Source organism: Polistes canadensis, unplaced genomic scaffold, assembly GCF_001313835.1.
Source record: "Polistes canadensis isolate GaletaPanama2010 unplaced genomic scaffold, ASM131383v1 scaffold_292, whole genome shotgun sequence".
In the NCBI taxonomy this organism is placed as follows: domain Eukaryota; kingdom Metazoa; phylum Arthropoda; class Insecta; order Hymenoptera; family Vespidae; genus Polistes; species Polistes canadensis.
In genome coordinates this window covers 4,158-27,149 of record NW_014569839.1, presented here as the reverse complement: position 1 = coordinate 27,149, position 22,992 = coordinate 4,158, and the positions used below count along the sequence as shown (strand labels likewise).

General features: G+C 32.5%; 1 protein-coding gene across 1 annotated transcript in view; it reads right to left on the bottom strand.

Annotated features, from left to right (window-relative positions):
• LOC106791228 (proto-oncogene tyrosine-protein kinase receptor Ret) overlaps positions 1 to 22,598 on the bottom strand; it is a gene marked incomplete in the record, with an annotated part of 38,391 nt that extends 15,793 nt beyond the window's left edge. Inside the window, 3 exon segments of the mRNA XM_014756725.1 lie at positions 108 to 329; positions 21,552 to 21,710; positions 22,561 to 22,598. Of these exon segments, the coding sequence (XP_014612211.1) occupies positions 108 to 329; positions 21,552 to 21,636 (307 nt within the window).
• Between the last annotated feature and the right edge of the window lie 394 nt (positions 22,599 to 22,992).

Genomic DNA, 22,992 nt, shown 5'->3' with positions numbered 1-22,992 from the left:
AAAATGTTACAAACTTGTCTGCAATCTTGCCGATAAAAAGAACCCCCATTGCAAAAAAAAAAAAAAAAAAAAAAGAAAAAAAAACAAGGAATACTCATAAAACTTACTCGTGTCTGGAAGAGTTGATAACCAAATTGTATTGGTATTTTTATCGAGAGTTGCTATTTTTTTATTTCTCGTTGAAATCTGATATTTCGCTTTTTTCGGTATAGTCGAATCGTTTCTTAATGTTCTGAGTGTAAGTATTTTGACGTTCGAAATAAAGTTTGCGCTATTGTTTGCCAAGGAAGGCAATCTCAGTATTAAATTTGATTGTGGAAAATAAAGTGCTGGAACAGAAAAGAGATAAATAACATTAATAGATAAAGAAATGATCTAAAAAACAAAAAAATGAGATCTCTAGCAAATGTTCGCACCAATTTCGGTCAGCACAATGATAAGTAATATCAATCAAGGAAGAATGATGGGCACGTAAAGATTGGCACGAAATTTCAATAGGATTTTGAGAATGAATAAACGTTGGTTGAGTTTGAATCAATGCTCGAACAATACTACTCCGAGGATAATCATGAATTCTTGATAAAACGAACAAAACTGGCTGTCGTTTCTCTGCGTGGGTGTTGTATATACGACCAAATTTCCGGAAAGTACTAGAAAGGTTAGATAACGTTTTGACTCGATAAATTTCACTGATGATTACATCAATATATACCTATACTAACTATCCAGGCAAGGCCCAATTTTTTTACCCTCAACGTTGTCAATCATTTTTCCAAACTTTATTTTTCTCTCCAATTAACGTTTCATTTGATAGACCAATTTATTTAAGCTAACAAACTTTATGTTATATCACGTATAAAATATTATTCTATATTATATATATATTTTTAATAAACAAATGCAATTTAAAATTTACAATAATAGACTCGAATTTAACAAGAAGAGATCTCTCTCCTATGATATCGTATAAATCTTTTTTCTAATAAAATTTCCCATGACATTGTTGGAGAGAGAAAAAAGATTTAAGTGAAATTTTATAAGTCGAGTGAAATGGGAGGAGGGGGGTAAAAAAGTTTCTTTAATCTTTCAGGAAATAGAATATACATGCTGTCGGGGAGGGGAGGGATGAATATCGTCGGTTTAAAAAAAAAAAAGTGGGATCTTTTAAAGGTAATCTTGAAACGAGAATGGCTCTTGTAGTTACGTGTGTTGTCTATTTAAAGAGAAAGAGAAAGATACAAAATATGAAAGGGGAATCGAATCGAGAGAATATTTTTTTTCTACCAAAAGCTCGCGTAATCGTCGGATTTTCTTCTCTTTCCTAACCCCCTTTTTTCTCGAGGGTTAGGTAGAAAGAGAGAGAGAGAGAGAGAGAGAGAGAGAGAGAGAGAGTTACGAAAGCAGAATAGCAGTTGAATGAGAAAAGCTCTGATGCATTCTTTCTACACAATCGCAACTAAAAAGATCTGATTCGATACTTTTCAAAGTGTACGATATTCCACCCCTTTTCTTTTCTTTTTCTTTTTCTCTCTCTCTTTCTTACGGATGCATCTTTTGTACGTTTCTCCGATGGCATCGAAATGTTGAATAAAATATGTCTTGAAATATTCCGAAAGATTCGTTCCCACTCTTCCTCTCATCGTAGTGAGCACGAAAAGATATTATATGGGGAAAGGAGAAGTTACTATTCGGTTGACAAACGAATAAAGAAATTCCTCAGACCGAATCGCTTTGAAAAAACCGTTTCAATCGAAACTAGACAAAATTATTGATAAAAGTAGAAAAAAGTAATTGACAATTAACAACCCTTTCGAATTCTGTGTTAATTGAAATCAATTAACACATTGATTACCTTCAACGATACACCTTTTGTTTGAACGGCACATATAATTCTGTATTTTTATTTTTTATTCAATAATTTCTTATCAAAAGTTTTACTCGCAATTAAAAATTCAACTATACCAAGAAAATAATAAATGTTTTGTAAATGTATTCTTCGAATACAAATTCTTAGGATTTTTGAGTTCTCTTATGCAATCCCTTAAATCCCTTTTTCTCCAATATGCTGTTGTTGTTCCTATAAACGAAAGAAATCATAAATTTTCCTCGAAGAAAATTTGTAATAGGGGTTGTGTGTGGTGTCTTAATAACCACTGCACTGGCTCTTGGTATTTCATCGGTACGAGGAACCACCAATAGCACCATCACCACGGGGTCGGTCTTCTTGTGTCAAGGTGAACGTTTAATCAATATACACGGGGCAGTTAATTTTAATCCCAGGATTGCGTGCGTGCCAGTAGACGGAACGATTACGAGCTTTTTTACGATCCTTCGCTTCGAACATTTCTAACCCCTTCGTTGTCGTATAGTAGCCATCTTAACGCGATTTTACCTAGATAAAATATATTATCACAGATATTTATATCGTAATGTTCTAACTTAGCGGAAAAAAGTACAACGTTTGCATCGATCTATGAGCTTCTTTCTTTCTTTTTTTTTTTTTTAAACAATTATGTGTGTCAGTACGTGAAAGTAGATTAAAGCAAAGATAAGTAGGCATGAACACGAGACAAATGTCAGGCTATTTTTTAAGCTTACATAGGTTAAACAAATATTATATATTTGACTATATACTGCATTTTTTATTTCATTACTTTCATTTAAGTAAATATAAAAAAAAGGGATTTTTAAATCACACGTTTCGTTTATTTATACAAACTACATTGTTACCTAATCAAAATTAAAACAAATATTATTCATCGTTTGATATATATATATATATAATTTTAATCGAATTAAAAGAAGAAGAAGAAGAAAAAAAAAACAAGAAAAAAATAAATAGCATGCCACGAGTTTACAGCAGTACAGGGAGTCTTTAAAATAAAATTATTCGAGGGAATAATAAATAATATGCGATTCGCAAATGGTACGATAAAAGTTGGCTAAGGTACGATATAGCCGCACATCGTTTCAGTATGCTTCCTGAGTGAGTATAAGGGTGGCTTTAAAAAGGCGGCAGGAAAGGGGTGGGTCACGCGAAACTCGAGTTAAACTCGGGAAGGGAGGGTGATGGTGGTGATGGTGTTGGTGGTGTGGGTGAGCCCTGTACAACTGGTTGACCATTGACACGCCACACATACACACTTTTGAACTATCTATTCTTTCTATGGACAAACATATGCATCGCGTACACCCAACACATATATGCATACACCTGTATATATATAAGTCGGATATAAGAAATAAAGATCTGCACGCACGCACGTAATACGTGTAAAGCTATGTTAATACGAAAGAACAATACGTAGTAGCGAGTGTCCAGAAAGAGTCCGTAACCATAATCGACTATACGGGCTTAGTATAGTAGAAGTGAATATATCGTACGTTGAATTCTTCGCGTGTTTAACGTACGAATCATTTGCATATTCAAGATCACGCTCTTATTATCTTTCTCTCTCTCTCTCTCTTTATTTTCCTTCGAAACACCTCCTATCTCTTGTGTTTTTCTTTTTTTCTTTTCTTCCCTGCTACTCTATAATTAAACTATCCGTTAAGAATGTATAATACTAGTGAAATTAAAAAAAAAAGAAAAAGAAAGAAAGAATAGAGGGAAATGGAGAATAAAATAAAAATAATGTTTCAATCGTAGATTTTTTTTCAGGATTTCTTCAAAGAACTAGATAAAAATAGGACAAACGAAACATAATTTTTCAACGAACGAAAATAAAAGACGCGATTCTAATGGTGGAGTGATAAAGAAAGAAAGAAGCAGAAGAGAAAAAGAGAGAGAGAGAGAGAGAGAGAGAAGAGTGACGATATTTGTGTCCACGCGTCTTCGACAACAGCTTTCACTGATCCCACTTTATTGGCGTCTCGTTGAACGTTAATCCCCACAAAACCCTATGAACTCCTATAAATTGTGTATTCCACGTTGAGGTGTATTTGTGGTTATGGTAAACCAAAGTTTATTAACCAATTCTACTTTCTTTTTTTTTTTTTTAAAACACTTTTATCGTTCCCTAAACGATACTAGAATAAAAATTGTTGTAAGTAAAATTTGTTATTATGTATAATACGCGTGCATATAAAAATTATTTCTAACTAATAGTGTTTCTCTTAAATAAAAATGAAGTTAAAAAATATACAAATAGTATTTAATAATAATAATACTAATATATAATAGAGTATTATATAATACAATTTTCCTAATTCTTTAAAAAGAAATTTCATTTCAAAGATACAATCGCCAATTTTTGCATATCGTTTAGTCATTATAACTCGTGAGACATTTTAGTATGAATAGAGACGGTAAGAGAGAGAGAGAGAGAGAGAGAGAGAGAGAGAGAGAGAGAGAGAGAGAGAGAGAGAGAATTTTTTCTCGATCACGATTATTTAGCTAATGGCCTTTACCAGCAGCGTCGACGTTTAAAAAGCAGGGAGAACACATCGTTATGACTGTTCGAGGTTTTCGACACTTACGTGACCCCAGGTGAAAAGAGAAGAGAGAAAGAAAGAGAGAGAGAGAGAGAGAGAAATTGTCGACTTCGTTGGTCGGCTTAGGAAATTCACCGTGGCACGCGAGACGAGGGTGCATTTACATGAGACAAGTATAAGAGTGGGGTGGTTAAAAGCAACCCCTTTAATGTTTTCCATAATTTTACGTGGATTTCTAATCGGCTATCGAAAAAATATTATTGTATTGGTTTCACGATCGACTTTTGATAGTCTCTCTCTCTCTCTCTTTCTTTTTTTATCTTTCTCTTTCTATTCGTAAGTGGTCACACGCTTATCGATTTTTAGAAAAGCACGCGACGTTTCTTCCTCCCTCTGTTCGTATGCCTTCCAGTGGAATTTATAGCTCGTTCCTCGGCCTCACGAAATAGTGTGAATCATCCATCTTCAAGCGTCGGATGCGTTAGAAGGAGACTAGACATAGAATTGCCTCGTAAATCTCGCTAAGAAAATTCCTACGTTTTTCTTTTCTTTTTTTTTAATTTCGTTTTAATGCTCGAATAAGTATATGAACTACATCATAATTTTATTATAGATCGACCGTCAGAGATTTCTTTTTCTTTTTACTTTTTTTTTTGTCTTATATAAAATTCACGTGCAACTCTCTTGACGCGTATTTGTCTATTTAAATTTAAAGTAAGAAGGAACAATTTATATCTGATACGATCGGATATAATTTATTTGAGATGATATCGACTAAAAGTTCCGTTTAGATTAAAATTCTACGCCGAGAAAAGATCACTCGAGATTTTTTTTTCTGCCCGTAAGAAACCGTAACGATAATTTTCAACTTTTGAGAAAGAAATTTTGCAAATTATACAATGAAAATTTGAAGAACTTGGATACGCGATACCATCTGGGAATAAAATGAAATTTAAGTTGCGAAAAAGTGATTTTTAAAGCGTTAAAGATCGTTAAATTGCAGCAGCAGCAGCAACTCGTTATCCGGTTATCTCATTTGGAATACAGGTATACAGGAAACAAGGTAAAAAGAAAAGAAAAGAAAAAACAAAAGAAAAGAAAAGAAAAAACAAAAGAAAAGAAAAGGAATAAAAGGTTCGACGTATTCTCGTTGGCAAAGTTCTAAATTCGGTCGACGAACGCGGACTCGACGAGAAGCAACGAAGCGAGTTAAAGCAGTTTTAGCAAGTTCGTCTACCGTCTATTAAGAAGTTCATTACTAAGCGGGTACAGGTAGTGCTGGTGCTGGTTGTGGTGGTGGTTGCTTAAAACCAAGAGAACTGAATGAAAAGCATGTGTGTATACTCTCGAGGTATAATAGTTGTTTGTTGCGTTGTTCACTTTGCCTTTTCGTATTGAATAATACACACCAGGGATAGTTGACAAAAAGAGTACGAATAGAAAGGGTGCGAGAATCTGTTCGATCTTTCCTCTCTTTTCAAGACTTCCATGATCGTTGTTTTACTATACCTGGAAACCCTCTATTCGCGTCTCTCACATCGAGTTACAATTCCCGAAAACAGAGACCACTATGAACACGATATGCGTAGCCCCACAACGGACTCGTCACCAGCAGCCCCTTTTCCGATCTTCTCAAAGACTCCTCCTTCTTCCTTCTCTATTATTCTTTCTCTTTCTACTATGCTACTCTAATGTTTCTATCTATACTAACAACATGTCTCTCATTCCATTCCTTTCATTTCCTTTAGACCCTTTATGCGCCCCCTGTGGATCTCCCCAATCGATGTAAATTGATTCGTCGTGACGATGGAAGATGGAATGAGACATTCTATTAGATTGTTCTATCCTTCGAATGAGAAATTATTCTGAGATATCTATTATTTTTATATATATATATATACATATATCCTTTTCTAATCATTAATATTTATATTAAACATACGCGTATCTCTTGAACGAAATTAATTAATCACTTCTTTTTTATATTCAATAATCCAAACAATATTTCATATTCTCGACCACAATAGAGATCATTAATCAAGCAATTAATTAATCTAATTCTTTGTTCAAGATGTGTTTTGTTGAATCGAAAAAGAAAACATAAAAAAAAGAAAAAGATAGAAAGAAAAGAATGTATAAGTATCTGTTTAAAAGGGAACATAAAAATTGTTTTCGGAGGAGAACGATTATTTACAGATAACGAGATGATCCTTGTCATTTGTTCGAATTGAAAATAAAAAGACAGTAGGAAGGATTTACGATCGATCGTGACTTTCGAAACAAAACTGGTTGCTGGTGGTGGTGTAAAACGCGAACGTTTCAGGTATACTATTAGTCCTGTGCACGTGTGTAAATATTTCCTGGTGAAAAGTCGGCCTACTCATTGTCGTACCACACGTAAACATTTGCACACACACATACACACACAGAGAAACATACGTGGTGCACGCACTAACATACAACCTCTTTTTGCTTTTTTTTTTTCTTCTTTCTTCCTCTCTTTTTCCTAGAGAACATTTACTTGCGCGAGGACATAGATCACGTTCGTGACACCTGCCTGCATGTGGCGACAGTAAATAACGAAATGCTTCGAACATCCCCCACTATTATACCACTTCATCACTATTATATATATATATAGAGGGTGTTCCATAGAAAAAGTGTTACATATTGCTGTTTTCATTTGATTGAAAGTGTTAGAAATGTTACTAGACAAACGAATACACAATTATTTTATTATTTTTATTAAATATTTTAACGCGTTTTTAATTAAAAAAATTCTATTTAATTTAAAGACTAATTTTTAACGAGAAATAAGTCGATAAACATTTTACGTAGACCAGGGTATATTTCTTTTTATAAGTTTTCCTTTTTTTCGATCGTCGACTTTTATAGAAGAAAGAAAGAGAAACTGACGACGTACTCCAAAATAGTTTCACTATATTTAGGTTAACTCCTCTTTGACATAGCGAGGAAGTATTGTAAGACATATATATCTTCAAAAAAAATGAAGAAAAGAAAAAAGCTGAACTTATGGCCTCGTTAAGGTTGTCCTATAACAAGTTAACGTAATTATTCTTTAAATAATATATGTATATATACATGTACGTAAGTAAAAAACTAAGGAAATATGAATAAATCTTTGAGAATTCGATGTATCGATCAATTTTATAATTCTGCCGTGAACTAAATTTACATTCGTATATTTGACCTAATTTTCTTCTCATCTAGGTCGACATTTTCTGCTTTGCCAATTTTAGAATCTATTATTTATAGATAAAAAGCAATTTATGGAATGGTGGTTATTAAAAAATTATATTAAAATTAAGGTGACACAGTTTCCATGAAAATAACACTGATTAGGATAATATATACCATAAAGTTTGCATATAGAAATACATTTATATTTCTTATTGTTGAATAATTAATCATTGGTATATTATATAATATTTATTGTACGAAAAAATATATATTAATACGATAAAGATCGCAATGAAACATAGCAATTTGTCAGGAACAAGAATTCTCGTCCGAGTTTAAACTTTAAAGTACAACAAAATTTCCTTGAAACCTTACTGCATTCATAAAGATGATTACATTGTCAGACTCTATATTACTGTTACCCATTAAAAGCAAAGCAAATGGCCCTACCCCGTTCATTAGATTTAACTATTCAGATTAGATAGAGAATCTGGTGGCTTAATTTTCTATTCCTAGGCTGGAATACATGACACAACCCGAGGATGCTTGCGGTCCTTCTTCTTTTGCGACGAGTATGTTATGCTTGTTTCTATTGTTCTTCCTCTCTGTGAGATCTAACCGAGTTATAAACTATTCTAAAGCTTAAACTCGGAATATACGTACGTAGGTAATATAAGTACATACAAGGTGTTCCATATTCAATAAGGTAACAATCATTTGTACTTATATAATGCTAGCTCAAAGTGTTTAAGAAAGTCTAATAATTCTGTTCTAGTGATTTTACTTTTTTCTTCGATAAAAAAAGAAGAAAAGGAAAGAGAGAGAGGAAGGAAGAGAGGAAGAAAATAATTCAGTAATTAAATCGATCAATGAAGTGAAAGGAATCCAGACGATAGTCTTGTCCGAATAAATATAATTGTCCCTTTCCTTTTCTTTCGTTTTTCTTAGAGAAAAAAAAAATGAATAAAAGGGGGGAAAAAAAGGGATAGGAATAATCGGTGTTCTCAATTAAGTGGAACAGGACGGTTAATTGAGTCACGTTTCAATGTTCGCATAGGAACGCGAACGAGTGTTTACAAAAGGCTCGCAAATCAGGCGCAAGTCTCGTGGTAGTTTTATCGCCAGTAAGGTGGACGATACTTTAATCAAAGCCAGGGTAAACATAGCCTACTTTTTAAGCACATCTCTTTCGCCAATTTCGTTTGCTCGTTTCTTATATTCTTCATTTTGTCCTTGTATTTCTTTCTTCGATATTACGAGTACGAAAAGAAATAAGAACAAAAAAAGAAGAAGTTAATTTATATGTTCTTTTTGATTTTTTTTTTAAGGAGAATTTGAAAAGAAAAAGGAAACAAAAAAAAACAAAAAAATAAAATTAAAAGGAAAAAAAGGTAGTAGTTGTTGTCGGTGGAGGAGAGCATTGTCGAGGAAAATTTCCACGCTGGGGTTTACATTTTTTGATGGATAAACGCCATTGACGATACTTCTCTCTTCTCTTCTTGTTTGAACGTTGAGTACTAGTATGAAAGATGTCTGTTAACGAGTTTATTCGACGTTAGAAACGAGAAGACTTGCTACAGGAGCAAGCTGCTGGTAATGCGGCTTTCCATTTCACTCTTTCGAACATACACTACTGCTTTAAAACGTGCTTCCTTTTCATCGACGAAATATTTACAAGCCACCGGTGGTACACTGAATCGTTTTTCATTCGCAGACTGTTTGGAGCGTGTTGGAAGCGTGAATAGAAATAAATGTTCACAGATTCTACTTGGTTAGACTTGAATCCCCTCTCTTTCTCTCTCTCTCTCTCTCTCTCTCTCTTGAACGAGCGATGCACTTTTCAAAGCGTACACGGATTTTATTTTTCGTTTCCATCAACGATGGATTGCTAAGTCCTCTTTTTTACTTTTTCTCTTTCTTTTTTTTTATAAATGCTTTTCAAGAAAAAGTTACCATACGAAATCCAGGAAATGTGAATACAATACGTTTAAAAGTAGGTTCTCTATTTTTCTTTTTCTTTTTAATCATGTTTACCTTTTAATTTTCCTTTTCGTTACATTCTCTTAATCATTCTTTACGATTGCACTTTAAAGCTAGTAATTAAATAACGATAGAAGCGAGAAATGCACTTCTAATAATTAATAACGACTATTAGAAACATTGTGACATCGCGTAATAATTCCACGAAAAATATATAAATATAAAAAATATATATACATATATATCCCTCGACGTGTTTTTCTCTCTTTTTCTATCTATCATCGTTTAACATCTGATCGAGCTATCACATAATTCACCTTTATTAATTAAAAGGCAACTGCGTGTGTCCGGTAACGACAACGAAGTAGGCGTTCGCGAAACGACAAAGTACGAGCTTAATGAGGGTCGTTAATAAAAGCTGAAAGGGAAACGTTTCACGCGAAGTGAACTAGGTAGGTAAATGCGCGTTTCTCATTTTTCAAACGAGTCTTTGTATATAATTGCGTTTATGTAGGATGCTTACATGTCATAGTAAGCATTCGTGTAGTTCTTCTTAACACACCTACGATTTCTAAAAGTGTCTCTTACATCTTCGTCATCATTCGATGATGATGATGATGATGATGATGATGATGATGATGATGATAATGATGATAATAATAATAATAATAATTATTAGAAAAGCTGGCTGGCTGTAAGCAACGAAGTAAAATATGTTTTCTTTTTAAATATCCTTACAAGTAGATCGCATAAAATCGATTATCTGTTAGTCTGGGCTTGGTAACACATGTCGCGGTTCGATGACATACGCAAATGGCTAGTTTAATGTTTACAGAGTATATGTTCCACGAGATAATGTTGCGGATACCATATTTGTTGCTTATATACCTCTCTATATACCTGGAAATTATCCTGTCTACGATGAAAAACTAATTTTGCGGTTATTAAACGCATTTTATTTTCCTAGGTCGATGTACCGGACATCATTTTATATTAATCTCTTTACGCGTACACATATTTATAATATTTAATTATTAATTAAGTATTTTTTTAGAAATTTAGCTTTTTCTTTATTTCCCTTACAATTTAAAACGAACTCTATATTCGCGGTAAACGTTTACATTAGAAATTTTTTCATTAAATGTACAAAATTTCATCTAACGCAATGCACGTACCTAAGTAGATATTGCATATACTTGTTTTACCATTTTTTTCTTTGAAGTTATGTGAACTAGTGATACAACTCAAGCATTGGTAGAACTAAAAACAAGTAACCTCTACCTCCATCTCTATTTCTTTCATATATATATATATATATATCCAAGAGAGTTCTGGATATTAAAAATAAATAAATAATCGCGTTACTAGAGTGTTGTTTCTTCCATCACTTGTTCCTTCCTATCTATGTTATTTTCTACACAATTTCTGACAGCGACCTTACGAGCATACTCATGAAAACTTTAATCGCACAAATAGAAAAGAAGAACGAGTTCTGATGTTTTATCTTTTAATTAAACACAATTTATCTTTACATTTGCATTACATTGGTCAACGTTCAAATAAAATATAAAATGCAGAATTAGATTTTAATAATAATTAATATATATATATATATATATATATAATTGTTTTATATAAAAATGTTAAATATTTAAAATCCGTTCGATGTGTAATGCAAATGTAGAAGAAAATCTATTGAATACTTAAATTAGTTATGCTTAGTAAGACGATTGATCTTCTACGAAAAAAAAAGTGCAGTAGCATTGGAACGTGACGTAGGTCAAATTTAAAAGAAAAATAAAAGCATTTATTGGGCAAATGCAACAAGCGAGTATTTTTGCGAGTATTTTTGCGAGTATTTTTGCGAGTTTTCCAATGCGAGTCACGTCAAAGGATATCTATGTAACTATAGTCGACGTGTCCCGCATGAATCCGCAGAAAAAGATTGTTTCCACTTGGAGGAGTAAACGCAATCATGTAATGTAGGTACGCGTGGATGATAGTAAGTAGGGATAATATGGAAATCTAACATAGAATTTAATGAGGAATTCAATGACAAAGGTAAACGAATTGTTGCTCGTGCAAACAATTTTTTTTTTTATTTTTTCTTTTTTTTTTTTTTTGAAAAAGAGAAAAATGAAAAAGAAAAAAATGAAGATGAATTAAGAAAGAGACTAGGTTGAATATAAAAGTAAATAATAATCAAGATGTATACTGTTTGCATCTCTAGGAACGTTCATGGTTATTTGCATGAACAATTTATCTTTTATGCTTGAAAAATACAGCTGTAAATATACATTTTCATCCGAGGGACGTTACACCACCACGCGCCATTGTCGTTTCTTGCCGACCGACGAATTTAGACTTTTAAATGAGTTATTCGATCGTCCGTTTCATGGACCCAAGTGTATACCATCTTTATACTACCTTCGACGTTCTACGTTTTTTTTCCCGTATACATTTTATAAAGTATTTATATTTCTATATGTTCAAAAGTTTATATATTATTTCAAATTGAAATTATATTTATTCTATATATATATATATATATATGTTTTTTATTCTAACCATCTGTTATACTTACTAGCTGAAAATAAATTTACATTTGAGGTATGCACATTATACTTTACTTTCGTTCATGGAAAATCAATTTCATTTTCCCGACACCCCGTTATACTATTTTACAATGCGTTTATCGTTATATTCTCTAAGACTTACGTTAATAGGCAAAACTCTCTTAAAATTCTCTTAACGATCAACATAAATTCACGAGCCGGCAAACAAGAACGTAACAATCCAGCGGTGTGTTCTTAAGTATAACATAAAAATATATTCTATATGACAAATAACGATTACAACGTTAGATGAACAAAATATTTAATTAACTTTGTTAATGTATTACAAGGTATATTAAAAGGTATTCGCGTTAACAACATTGTATTATACTTCGTTTAGTAGGTACGTACCTTTAGTATTTGGGTTATGGGGTGTGGCCTGTGAAAGCCCTATGGGACTGTCGCAAGTCTGCGCTTCACCTATATGTATGTATGTATATAGTTTTCTAGTATGTCTTTGACTTTTCCATTTTGCGAATGATATCAGATTAAATTACGATCTGACGTAACGAGTTACAACAAGGACATGCGTTTCGTTCTTATCTTACAACATTTTAATCATATCACCTAGTGAATCGTGAATTTTGATATTTCGCAATATGAAATATGTGCAGAAAATGTACAATGCACATAGGGGAGATAATAAGTGAAGAACACAATCGTTATAGGTTCGGTTTATTACGAATGAAGAGAATATTGCAAGGCGTTATTTTAAGGTCATTTATTCCTAATATTCTATTAGATTAATGAGAACGCGTTGATAGGAATGACGAACGAAGAAGAGAATCTTTCATTAATATTCTTCCTTCTCCTTCTCTTTCTCCTGTCCCTTCTTCGTTCTGTACCTTCATCTAAAAGCCCTAAGCTTCGTCACTCACAACGAGTTACGAGGGTTTCTCGTGGCCTGCACGTTTTACAAGGCACATTTATAAAAGAGAATAGTTATCGACGAAATGGTTACGGTTGAGTAAAAGCTATTTCATCGTGGCATTCAATTTCACGAGCTTCTTTTAAGACGTCACCTAACGTGTTCGTTCGAGTTATTGAAAAGATAACCGGTCTCTTTTGTCATTAAATATTATAGTATAGATTATAATATATGATAACGTTTACGAAGAAACTGATGTAACTTCATTTATTTTTTTTTGGGGGGGGGGAGGGGGACAAAGCTTAAAATAAAGTAATCGGGCTTATAATTAAGTATGAACTTTTTACTTTTGCGAGAATAAATTTATAGTCGAGAGAGGCTTGAAAAAAATTTCAACCGAATAATTGTTTCCCCACGAAAACGATTTTCTTTCCTATTATTTTTTTCCTCGTATCCTGTAGGAAAAATAACTGGAAACACGGTAAGCTATTTTTTCGAGCGAATAATAAAGTTCTTTCTCTTGATAAAAACCGCAAATCGTTATCCTATAAGAATTTTCCTTTCAAAAAAAAAAAAAAAAACACAAGAATAAAAAAGAAAAGAAAAATAATTTTATCTTATTTTCTTTTTTTTTTACCTAATTAATATTTCCAAACTCTCGAAGGCGTCTATTAATACTAAAAAAGTGGAGCTTTAATTGGGGGAAAAAAAGTAGTTCCTTTAGCCATAATAATTCTATTATATATATGTTATAATAAAATTAATTGTCTCACGAAATATATAACTGCAAATTAATCAAATTTTATTGGTTATAAAAATAAAGAGCTAATATTTTAAAAATAAATATATTAATTTTTAATCCTAACTAATTCGATATTTAAATAACGATTAATTCAATTGCATAAACCGATATTTAAAAGGAGAATATAATCTAATGAGTGATGTTAAATGTGAAGAAGAGATCTAGAAGAAGAGTTGTTAGTTTTACTGAAAACTACGACTATGCATCAATGTTTTTCGGGGTCACTGACTGCAGCTGCCAAAAGTTCAAAATAAAATAAAATAGAGGAGGAGGGCGAGATGCAATAACACTTGGCTCGAAGGTTAAGGGCAGAAAAGAAGACTCGCATGTTTCGAAGCAATGAGCCAGTAATACACGTTTCTCCTATACAATGGTAAATACAAAGTAGAGATAAGGTGGGGGAGAGAGAGGGAAGAAATAAATTAGTACTGATCGATATATCGCAAAAAGAAGAAGGAGAGAAGTTTGTGGGTGTGTAGTGGTAGGATAAGTTGGTGCTTGAAATCCACAAAAATCAATCGTGGAGTTGCGCCTGCATAATAATCTTTGCGAAACCCTTTTAGCTGTGAGCCCTTTTTACCCGAGATTTATGTGCTCGAAAAAAGAAAGAAAAAAAAAGAGAATGGACTGAGAGAAACAAGGCAGAAAGATAAAAGAAATAAAAGAGACAGAAAGAAATGAAAACGTTGCGATAAAATGCGAATCGTTCTATCTAGAAAAAAGTCTTTCCTTTAAACGCGCGATTTACGTTAAAGAAAAATAAATCTTAAAGAAGTGATGTCGTCGAGAATTAAGAAGTACACGGACAATGGAAATAAAAAGGGTTGACCTTTTTTTTTTTCTTTCTTTTTTGGAATAATCTAATCAAAGAATTACCGACCTCTTTGCTGCATTTCTCTAATACATATTAGTTATTCGTGTTTACCTTTGAGATTATTTTATCTTTGTTACTTACTTCTACTATACGCGAATAAACTTCATTGATTTCATTTATATTTTTAATTTCGAAACATTACATTTTGTATGAAAATTATGCATATGATGTTAAATAACGAAGTAATATAATTCGAGAGAGAAAATAATATCTCTTATATTAAAGAAAATTTATATGCGACTTGTTAGAAGAGATAGTATATCGCGAGATAATATTGCGCGACCAATCCTCTATGTTTATAAATTATATTATAAGATTACGGATCTCTCTCGAATTTCTCTCTATGATCGTTTCTCTGAGAAGCATGAAAGTCGACCTAATCAGGATTTCACTATCCGCAGAATAACGTCTACTAAAATATCGATTCTCGGTTTATAACTCGAAAAGGTACTCTACGCGTAGCCAAAACAGTGTACTTTAATTTAAAATATAAAAATCATGAAAATCTATTCACTTTTAGTATAAAAAATATTTACCAAAACTTTTCAAAGAAATTGCAAAGATGCACAATTTACAGCATTGCATCCTCTGACATTTTTTCAAGTTTACATGCTAAATTTATAACTCGATATAGTATTCTACGCGTAGACAAAAGAATGTACTTTAATTTAATATAAAAATCATGAAAATCCATTTGCTAAAAGTATTAAAAATATTTACCGAAACTTTTCAAAGAAATTGCAAAGATGCACAATTTACAGCATTGCATTCTCTGACATTTCTTGAAGTTTACATGCTACATTTATAATTAAATTACTAACAATGGCGGATTTCCGGATATTACGGTAACATATATATATATATATACAGGTACTTAAATAATGCACCAGATCTTTTTTTGATTATGAATCGCCAGTTGCAGAGCTCGAGGGAATGAGAGTGCTTTTTAAGACCCATCTTGATTAACGATTTCGGTGGTCGCACGCGATCTTTAATTCTACGATTGTACATGATCGTACATTTTCTTTCTTTAATTTTGATCGACATGAACAGATTTAACACCTAATATTTACTTACAACCCATTCATTTTCAATGAAATACAAGTCCTTGCAATCTAAATTATCTTTTCGCGTATTTTGCATTTAAATGAGACGTATATAAATTTAATCATTTCTATATTTCAAAAACAACCACAACGTTTATTATTAATTTTTGTATGATCTCAAAATATAAAAATTAAAAAATAATAAATGTTCCTAATAATGCGTTCCTTGTTTTATATCATATATCATTAAATATTGTCAATGTTTTAAAGCTAATAAACATTCCAACAGAAATGACAACGTAATACTTATGAACCGATACGATAAATCGACAAGTCAAAGTATAAAATAATAGTTAAACTTGAATGTAAGTACCCCTATCGTGAAATTCAACGATCGAGATAACGACTGTTAAGTTAGTAATTTTCCGTAAAAGGAAACAAGCGACGGTTCCAGTTTACCAAAGGAGCAGCAGCAATAGCTGCTATCGTTAAACAACGATGAAACATCGTTGCTCTCGCAATTCTCATTATTATTCACGATACGGTGTCTCTCTTTAACACGAGTATTAACTTTCCAATATAAATTGATCACGTTGTATCGCTAAAATATTTTAACCGCAAAACTAACTCGAATAAATGATGTTATATATTTTCTTTACTCTGTGGTAATCATTTTGAACGTGTCGTTTTAATTACGCGCATTAAGAAATTCTGTCCAAATAAAAATATATATATATATATATATATAGAGAGTGAGCGCGAAAAAAAGGATAAATAAATAAATAAATAAATAAAAGTAATCACCGCGAAAAACTGACCAAGTTTATCACCGATATTTGTTCCCGCTCCGACACGACGCTACTGCGAAATGGTGTGCATTAATTATTTACGACCAAGTAACTGGCATGCGAGAATGTTTCTATATGTGGATACGTACAGGTATATATGTATATATAGGCGTGTGTTTGTAATGTGAGAACATGCGGGTTCAAAGAGAGACATCAACGGAGTTAAACTATTGCGAATACACACCTGTGTTTGACACGTTTCTCTTCGTTATTTTTTAGTTTTTAAAGTAAACCATCCTTCTCATTTTTTAATTCGGGAAATACACAAAAATGTTATCTTTTCCTGTTTTTTTGTTTTCTTTTGTGAATTCTTGAATTTTTTTATATGAATATTTGATCCTGTTCAAGAGAGTAGAAATTTTACATACTTTTTATTCCCAACCATCGGGTGTAAATAGAACGTAACCATGCTTCGTGAATATGTATATATTGTTACGGTATTTCGTCTAGTACGAAAAATTCTGGCTGTATATTGTGTATCTATCAGGTGAGATGTTACAATAAAGGACTCTTTGAAGGGAGTCTTATCGAATCGACAAAGACACCTATTGTATGTTGCAGATTTTATGGATTCGATCGATCCTCTCTCTATGGATTCGGCTTACTTCGACCTAAAAATATAATGTCCTCAAAGAATATATAGTAACATTTATAGCATATATATCTATATATAGATACATATACGTATGTATAGACTGTAACTTACGTTACAGAGAACGATAAGGGAATTTAGACGAATAGAATCGATTCGAGTTTATCAAGCGGTCTTTCAAGAGAAAAAAAAAAAAAAAAAGAAAAGCTCATCGATTGTTCACTTTCGCGAATAGCTCTTATTTCGCTCTGATTTATTTTATATCAATCTTGTATCCTTTTACATTAAAGCTTTTTTTCACTTTTAATTACAGATTTGATTCGATTCTATCTTTGCTTTAAAAAAAGTTTAATAAAGACACATACACACACACATACACAGACTCTGTAAAAAAATGAAAATAACGATGAACAGTTTTTAGTATACACCTATTTGCTTGCCACATACATAACATGGAACGGTTAACGCAACACATACATACAGGACAAGAACAATACCGTAACGAGCATCGTTCGTGCACGAAACGCAGCACCAATTCTGTGGAAACAAAAGATAAAGCTCTCCTATATAAGAACGATGTATGCGCGGCGCTCGTGAATATATGTTTAGAGAGAAAGAGAGAGAAAGAGAGAGAGAGAGAAATCCGGCAAATCTAATACGATTTTTCATGCTGCAAATTCTCCCGGAAAATTTTCTCTCGCCTATCAGGCAATATAAACCCATCAATATAATTCGAACGAAGACTATTACTACGATCGACCTCCTTTTCTTCTTCCATCTTCTTACACATAGATGTATGACCGTTCAAGTTTGTACGAGTGCGAGTCCTTTAATAGAGGTGTCCGCCTACTCGATGAAAAATGGAATCGTCTTTATTAAACTAGAATCCACCTTTAAATTCTACCTAGTTCAACTTTTTTCTTTTGTACCTATTCATTTATCTAAATACAAATAATTTGTGTGCCAATTAATTATATAATTCAACAACATAAAATGCAATTAAGTATGTAAGAAAATTTACATTGAAATTGTGTGTGTGAGATAGAAGAGAAATAACTACTAACTAGACTAATTTAGCGATTATGAGATTTGATAAAAAATGACGAATGGTGTTAGAATAAAAAAATACGGATGGCTTGAATATAGCGATAGATTGACAAGGACAGATATATATATATATATATTAGCAGAACAGATGCCCTGACCCGACACTCGTTTGCTGCTGCTGCTGCTAGCCAAAATAAACAACCTCGGCAGTGCTAACGACGGCGAAATCGATGCCGAAATTTCCGAGTTAGCTGACTGGTTAGCTAGGCTAGCTAGGCTAGCTTGGCTAGGCCATCGAGCGGTTCAATGGATAAGCCTGATGCCGTGACGCGAGCCAATAAGACATTGGGGGTATTCGAGCAAAAGGAAGGGCAGAAACCACTACCCCTTATGAAGAAACAACAACCCTTTTCGTTGGCCATTCCTATTCCTTGACGTATGTTATGTACGTACGAGCAACGATCGAAATCAACCGGATAAGGAATTAACTTTTAATCCTTGATACGTGACTGTTACGAACATTATGCAATGGGACCAATGATTTTTTTGTACTTTTCCAGATTTTATCAAGAAAAATGATGTCTCGGTTTGTAAGCATTGCTTGAAAATTGAATTAAATACTGCAATCGTTTGATATCGATCGATCCTATTCAAACTCTAATGAGAAAAGAAAATATTCATCGTATATAATCCCGAAATCGCGTGAAAGTATAAATATACAAATTGTATTCCTGGAAAAATAAAGATTATTCGTAAAAACTTTGTAATACCATCAATTTTATTCGATAAATTTCGTAATAATATCGCGATTAATCTTAGATTATGTTAAAATTAAAACGAAACGAGATAAAATAAATCGATAAAAAGAATACTATATCGATCATGGTTGTGTCCCGAATCACGTGAGGGATTTTTCTAGCACGCGACTTTAACATGAACGTGTAGGACGACGTTCGCGTTTTCTGATTACGGTCAAGTGCGAATGTCACGGGTTCAACCTTCGCGTGGCATTATTGCAAAATTGCCCTCGAGAAGGTCTAAAGTCGTTGCTACTGTTGCTATTGCTGACCAGTTTCAGAATGGATAATAAGAGCGAAGGAGAGGGTTCAGGGGAAGTTGTAGTTTGTGTAGGATGGGGTTGCTTGGTTAATGGAAGGTGGTGGTGCAGCCGGAGAACTTTACTTTCCGTGGCATCGTTTTGAACCGTTAGCAATACTAGCTACATATATATGCATGCATGCATGCATGCATGAATGTATGTATGTGCGTAGACCGCTATCGCGACCGCCATCAACGCTCCCTTTTCCTGACTGGCCCTTCTGCCGACCAACGTTGTACACTTTTTTTTCTTTTCTCTCTTACAAAATCAATAACGAGAGCTGCACTTCGCCGAAGGCGTTGATAAACGAAAGTCGTCTACGATTGGATCGATCGACGAACAAGATTTTTCAATCTATTCCCGAAAGTTAATCGTGATTAAGATAGACGATCAAGACAGAGTATTTGTAAAGACGTTAAAACTTGCTGAGCTCACCTGATGATTGGTCAAATTCAATTTTGTAGAATTTACTTTAAATTTGTTTTAAGAATTAAAAGTATATATACTTTTAAGTAAGAGTCTAAATATTGATTGTAAAACATTGTAAAAATATATTATACGAATAGATATATTCGTGCTAAATTTGATCTCTGCTAATTTTTCTACTACAAATAAATAATATAATAAATAAAAATACAATTATTTTCACAATTAGTATATGGTAACTCTCATCAATACTTGTTGCATATGCCAAAAAGATATTCAAAATATGCATCGATAAAATTTCTGAATGATTCCTTTTATCAGTTCGATCAAATCATCATACTTTTTATATGTACCTAACAAGACATTAAAATATACACGATTAACAATTGATTTCGTAAGAAAATGTTTCGTACTTGTACTTGAATGAATTTCGTATGACGTATTGAAGTGCTTAATCTCAGGAGAAAGAGGAAGAACGAGGGAGAGAGAGAAGGAAAATGAAAGGAGCAATCATTGTGGAAAAGGACTTTGCAAGAGGATCAATCGATCGGTTATTGGAATCGAAAGGAATCCTAATTGTCACGGATAATCCGATTAGTCGGCTACGGAATAATATACTCGGAAAACATGATGCATCTGGTGTTGTCGTCGTGCGAATTCATCGGCTTGAAAAGCTAAGAGGTTAAGCCTATCGACATGTTACAAGAGAAAGAAAGTAAAAAAGAAAGAGAGAGAGAGAGAGAGAGAAATCATCCCCCTTCCAACGATTTCCACTCGTTGCAGCCTCCAATTATGGACCACGACGTGACGCGTTTGTATGTACAAATGCATTAGTCTTTTTTCTTCTTTTTCTTTTTAAATAATTTTCCAATATCTTTTTTTCCCCATCGATTTTGATCGTTTACGAATATTCTTTATTTATTTAACAATTTTTGAAACGATTTTATAAAAGCTCTTACTCATTATTTAATAACTTATATTGAGTGAACTGAATACAAATGAAATGTTACGTTAGGAAATGCCATAAAGCGCATTTATAGTCAACGTTTTATCGATGACATTATCTTTATACATATATATACCCATATGATATTTCTAAATCCATCTAGAGAAAGAAATATAAGAAAAGGTTATAGATGAACGAAATGATGTATATCGAGTTATATCGAGGCGCGATAATAAAATTGCTTTCTATAATAAACGAACTGAGAACTTAATCAAACGCAAATTCAATTCTCCGACAAGGTTAGTACGTTTTACGACTTTGGATATATGAAAGATAAAAAAAGAGACTAGCTTGCTAGAGGAATGAGGAGAGATAGGAGGGGGTTGCAATACAAATACTGATTTTGCATACAATACACGATGTGAAATAACGTTTAATCATGCATCTAGCGCGATTATCGTTAATATCGATAAATAGATGACGAATGCTTCGATAGTAAACACATATACATATATATGCGATCGTGCGTCTATATATATATATATGTATATATATGGATACACACAGGTGTTCCTCGTTTTATTTCAACGTTGAGTTACATTTGACAAGTTCTACAAAAATTCTTCTACGAAACATTTTTGAGAAAGGAAAAAAATAAACATAGAAAGAACCCTCCTATGTGAAAGTCCTAATCGTATATGATAATTCAGAAGATTAGATTCCCCTATACTATATCCATTTCATATTTCATTTTTTTTCTTCTTTTTCCTTACCTGAAGACGGTGATATCCTCTTTAACAATAGGATCCCAAAAATAATAAGAAGAAACGCGAAAAATCGCGCCACTGGATCTTTCATGACTATGGGTACACTTTTCAAATCAAACAATCACGACAATCACTTTTTTATTGATGTTGTTGTTGTTGTTGTTACTATAAAAAATGTACTTTTATCATTTCTAAAGTCTCACATTGCATTCTCTCTTTGATCTGATTAAATGGAAATGTCGAATGAAAAAAAAAATAAAAAAAAAAAAAGAAAAGAAGAAGAATATTTTCATCATATCGGTTTTTATTATTTCTCTAATACGAATTAATATAAAGGTAAGAAAAAAAAAATTTACGAAGGTATCGTAAAATGTAAAAGATCGTAAAAGGCAGCTGTTACATAGGTATATTCATACGTGCGATGGCGTGTAAAGAGATCATCGCGTGAAGTGTCGTAACATGAAAGTGTCTCTAGTCTCTTTTCTCTAATGTAATAAGTTTCTTTTTTGTTTTTATTTTATTTTCCTATATATACACCGTGAGAAAAGAAATATTTCTTGACAAAGGAAAGAAAAGAGGAAATAGAAAAGAAAAGAAAAGAAAAAAAAAAAAGAAAGAAAGAAAGATTAGGGCATAAATCGAACCCGATGAACGATGCGATAAGTGATATTGAATAGAAAGAGATAAAGAGAAAGAGACACAGAGAAAGAGAGTAAATAAAAAGATTAGAAAGAACTACCTTTTGATAATTTTTGTTGAAGGTAAAAATATATGTTCGAAAATTGATTAATCGTTTTATAAGACTAATATGAAATATATAAACTTACACAGGATATAATTATTTTTATAATTAATGCAACATTTAAAATCGTACACCGTCAATTTATTAAATAGTATATAAGTATCAATTATAACAAAAAAAAAAAAGAAACGCGCGTAGTTGATTGATTGATAAAATTTGTTACGACTAAACGGAAATAGAGACACTTTCTTAACATAAGAATTGTTATATTACCTTGAAATGTTATCTTATTATTTTCTTTTTAATTAACAATCACAATGAATATAATTTCTCCTTCTTTTTCTTTTTGTTTCTTTTTTTTTTTTCTTTAATTCACATTGTACATTAATTAATGAAAAATCGATTGCCGCGAATTTGAAGAAGAAAACGTCGTTTGAGTTTGAAGATACTGCCAACAACAACTGCTTATTAATCGATGCATGTTTTCTTTGTCCCTTTCTATGCGACGACGAAACGTTTGACGATCAATGAACAAAAAAGAAACGGAACAAAGAAGAGAGAGAGAGAGAGAAACAAATAAACCAATGAAAATGATATTCTAGAAATAACGAAATAAAACGAATAACTGAACAATAAATATAGTAGTCGGACAGCGTGGACTCACACTAAAAAGCGTCGCGGCTTTAACGGCGTCAGAGCCGACAC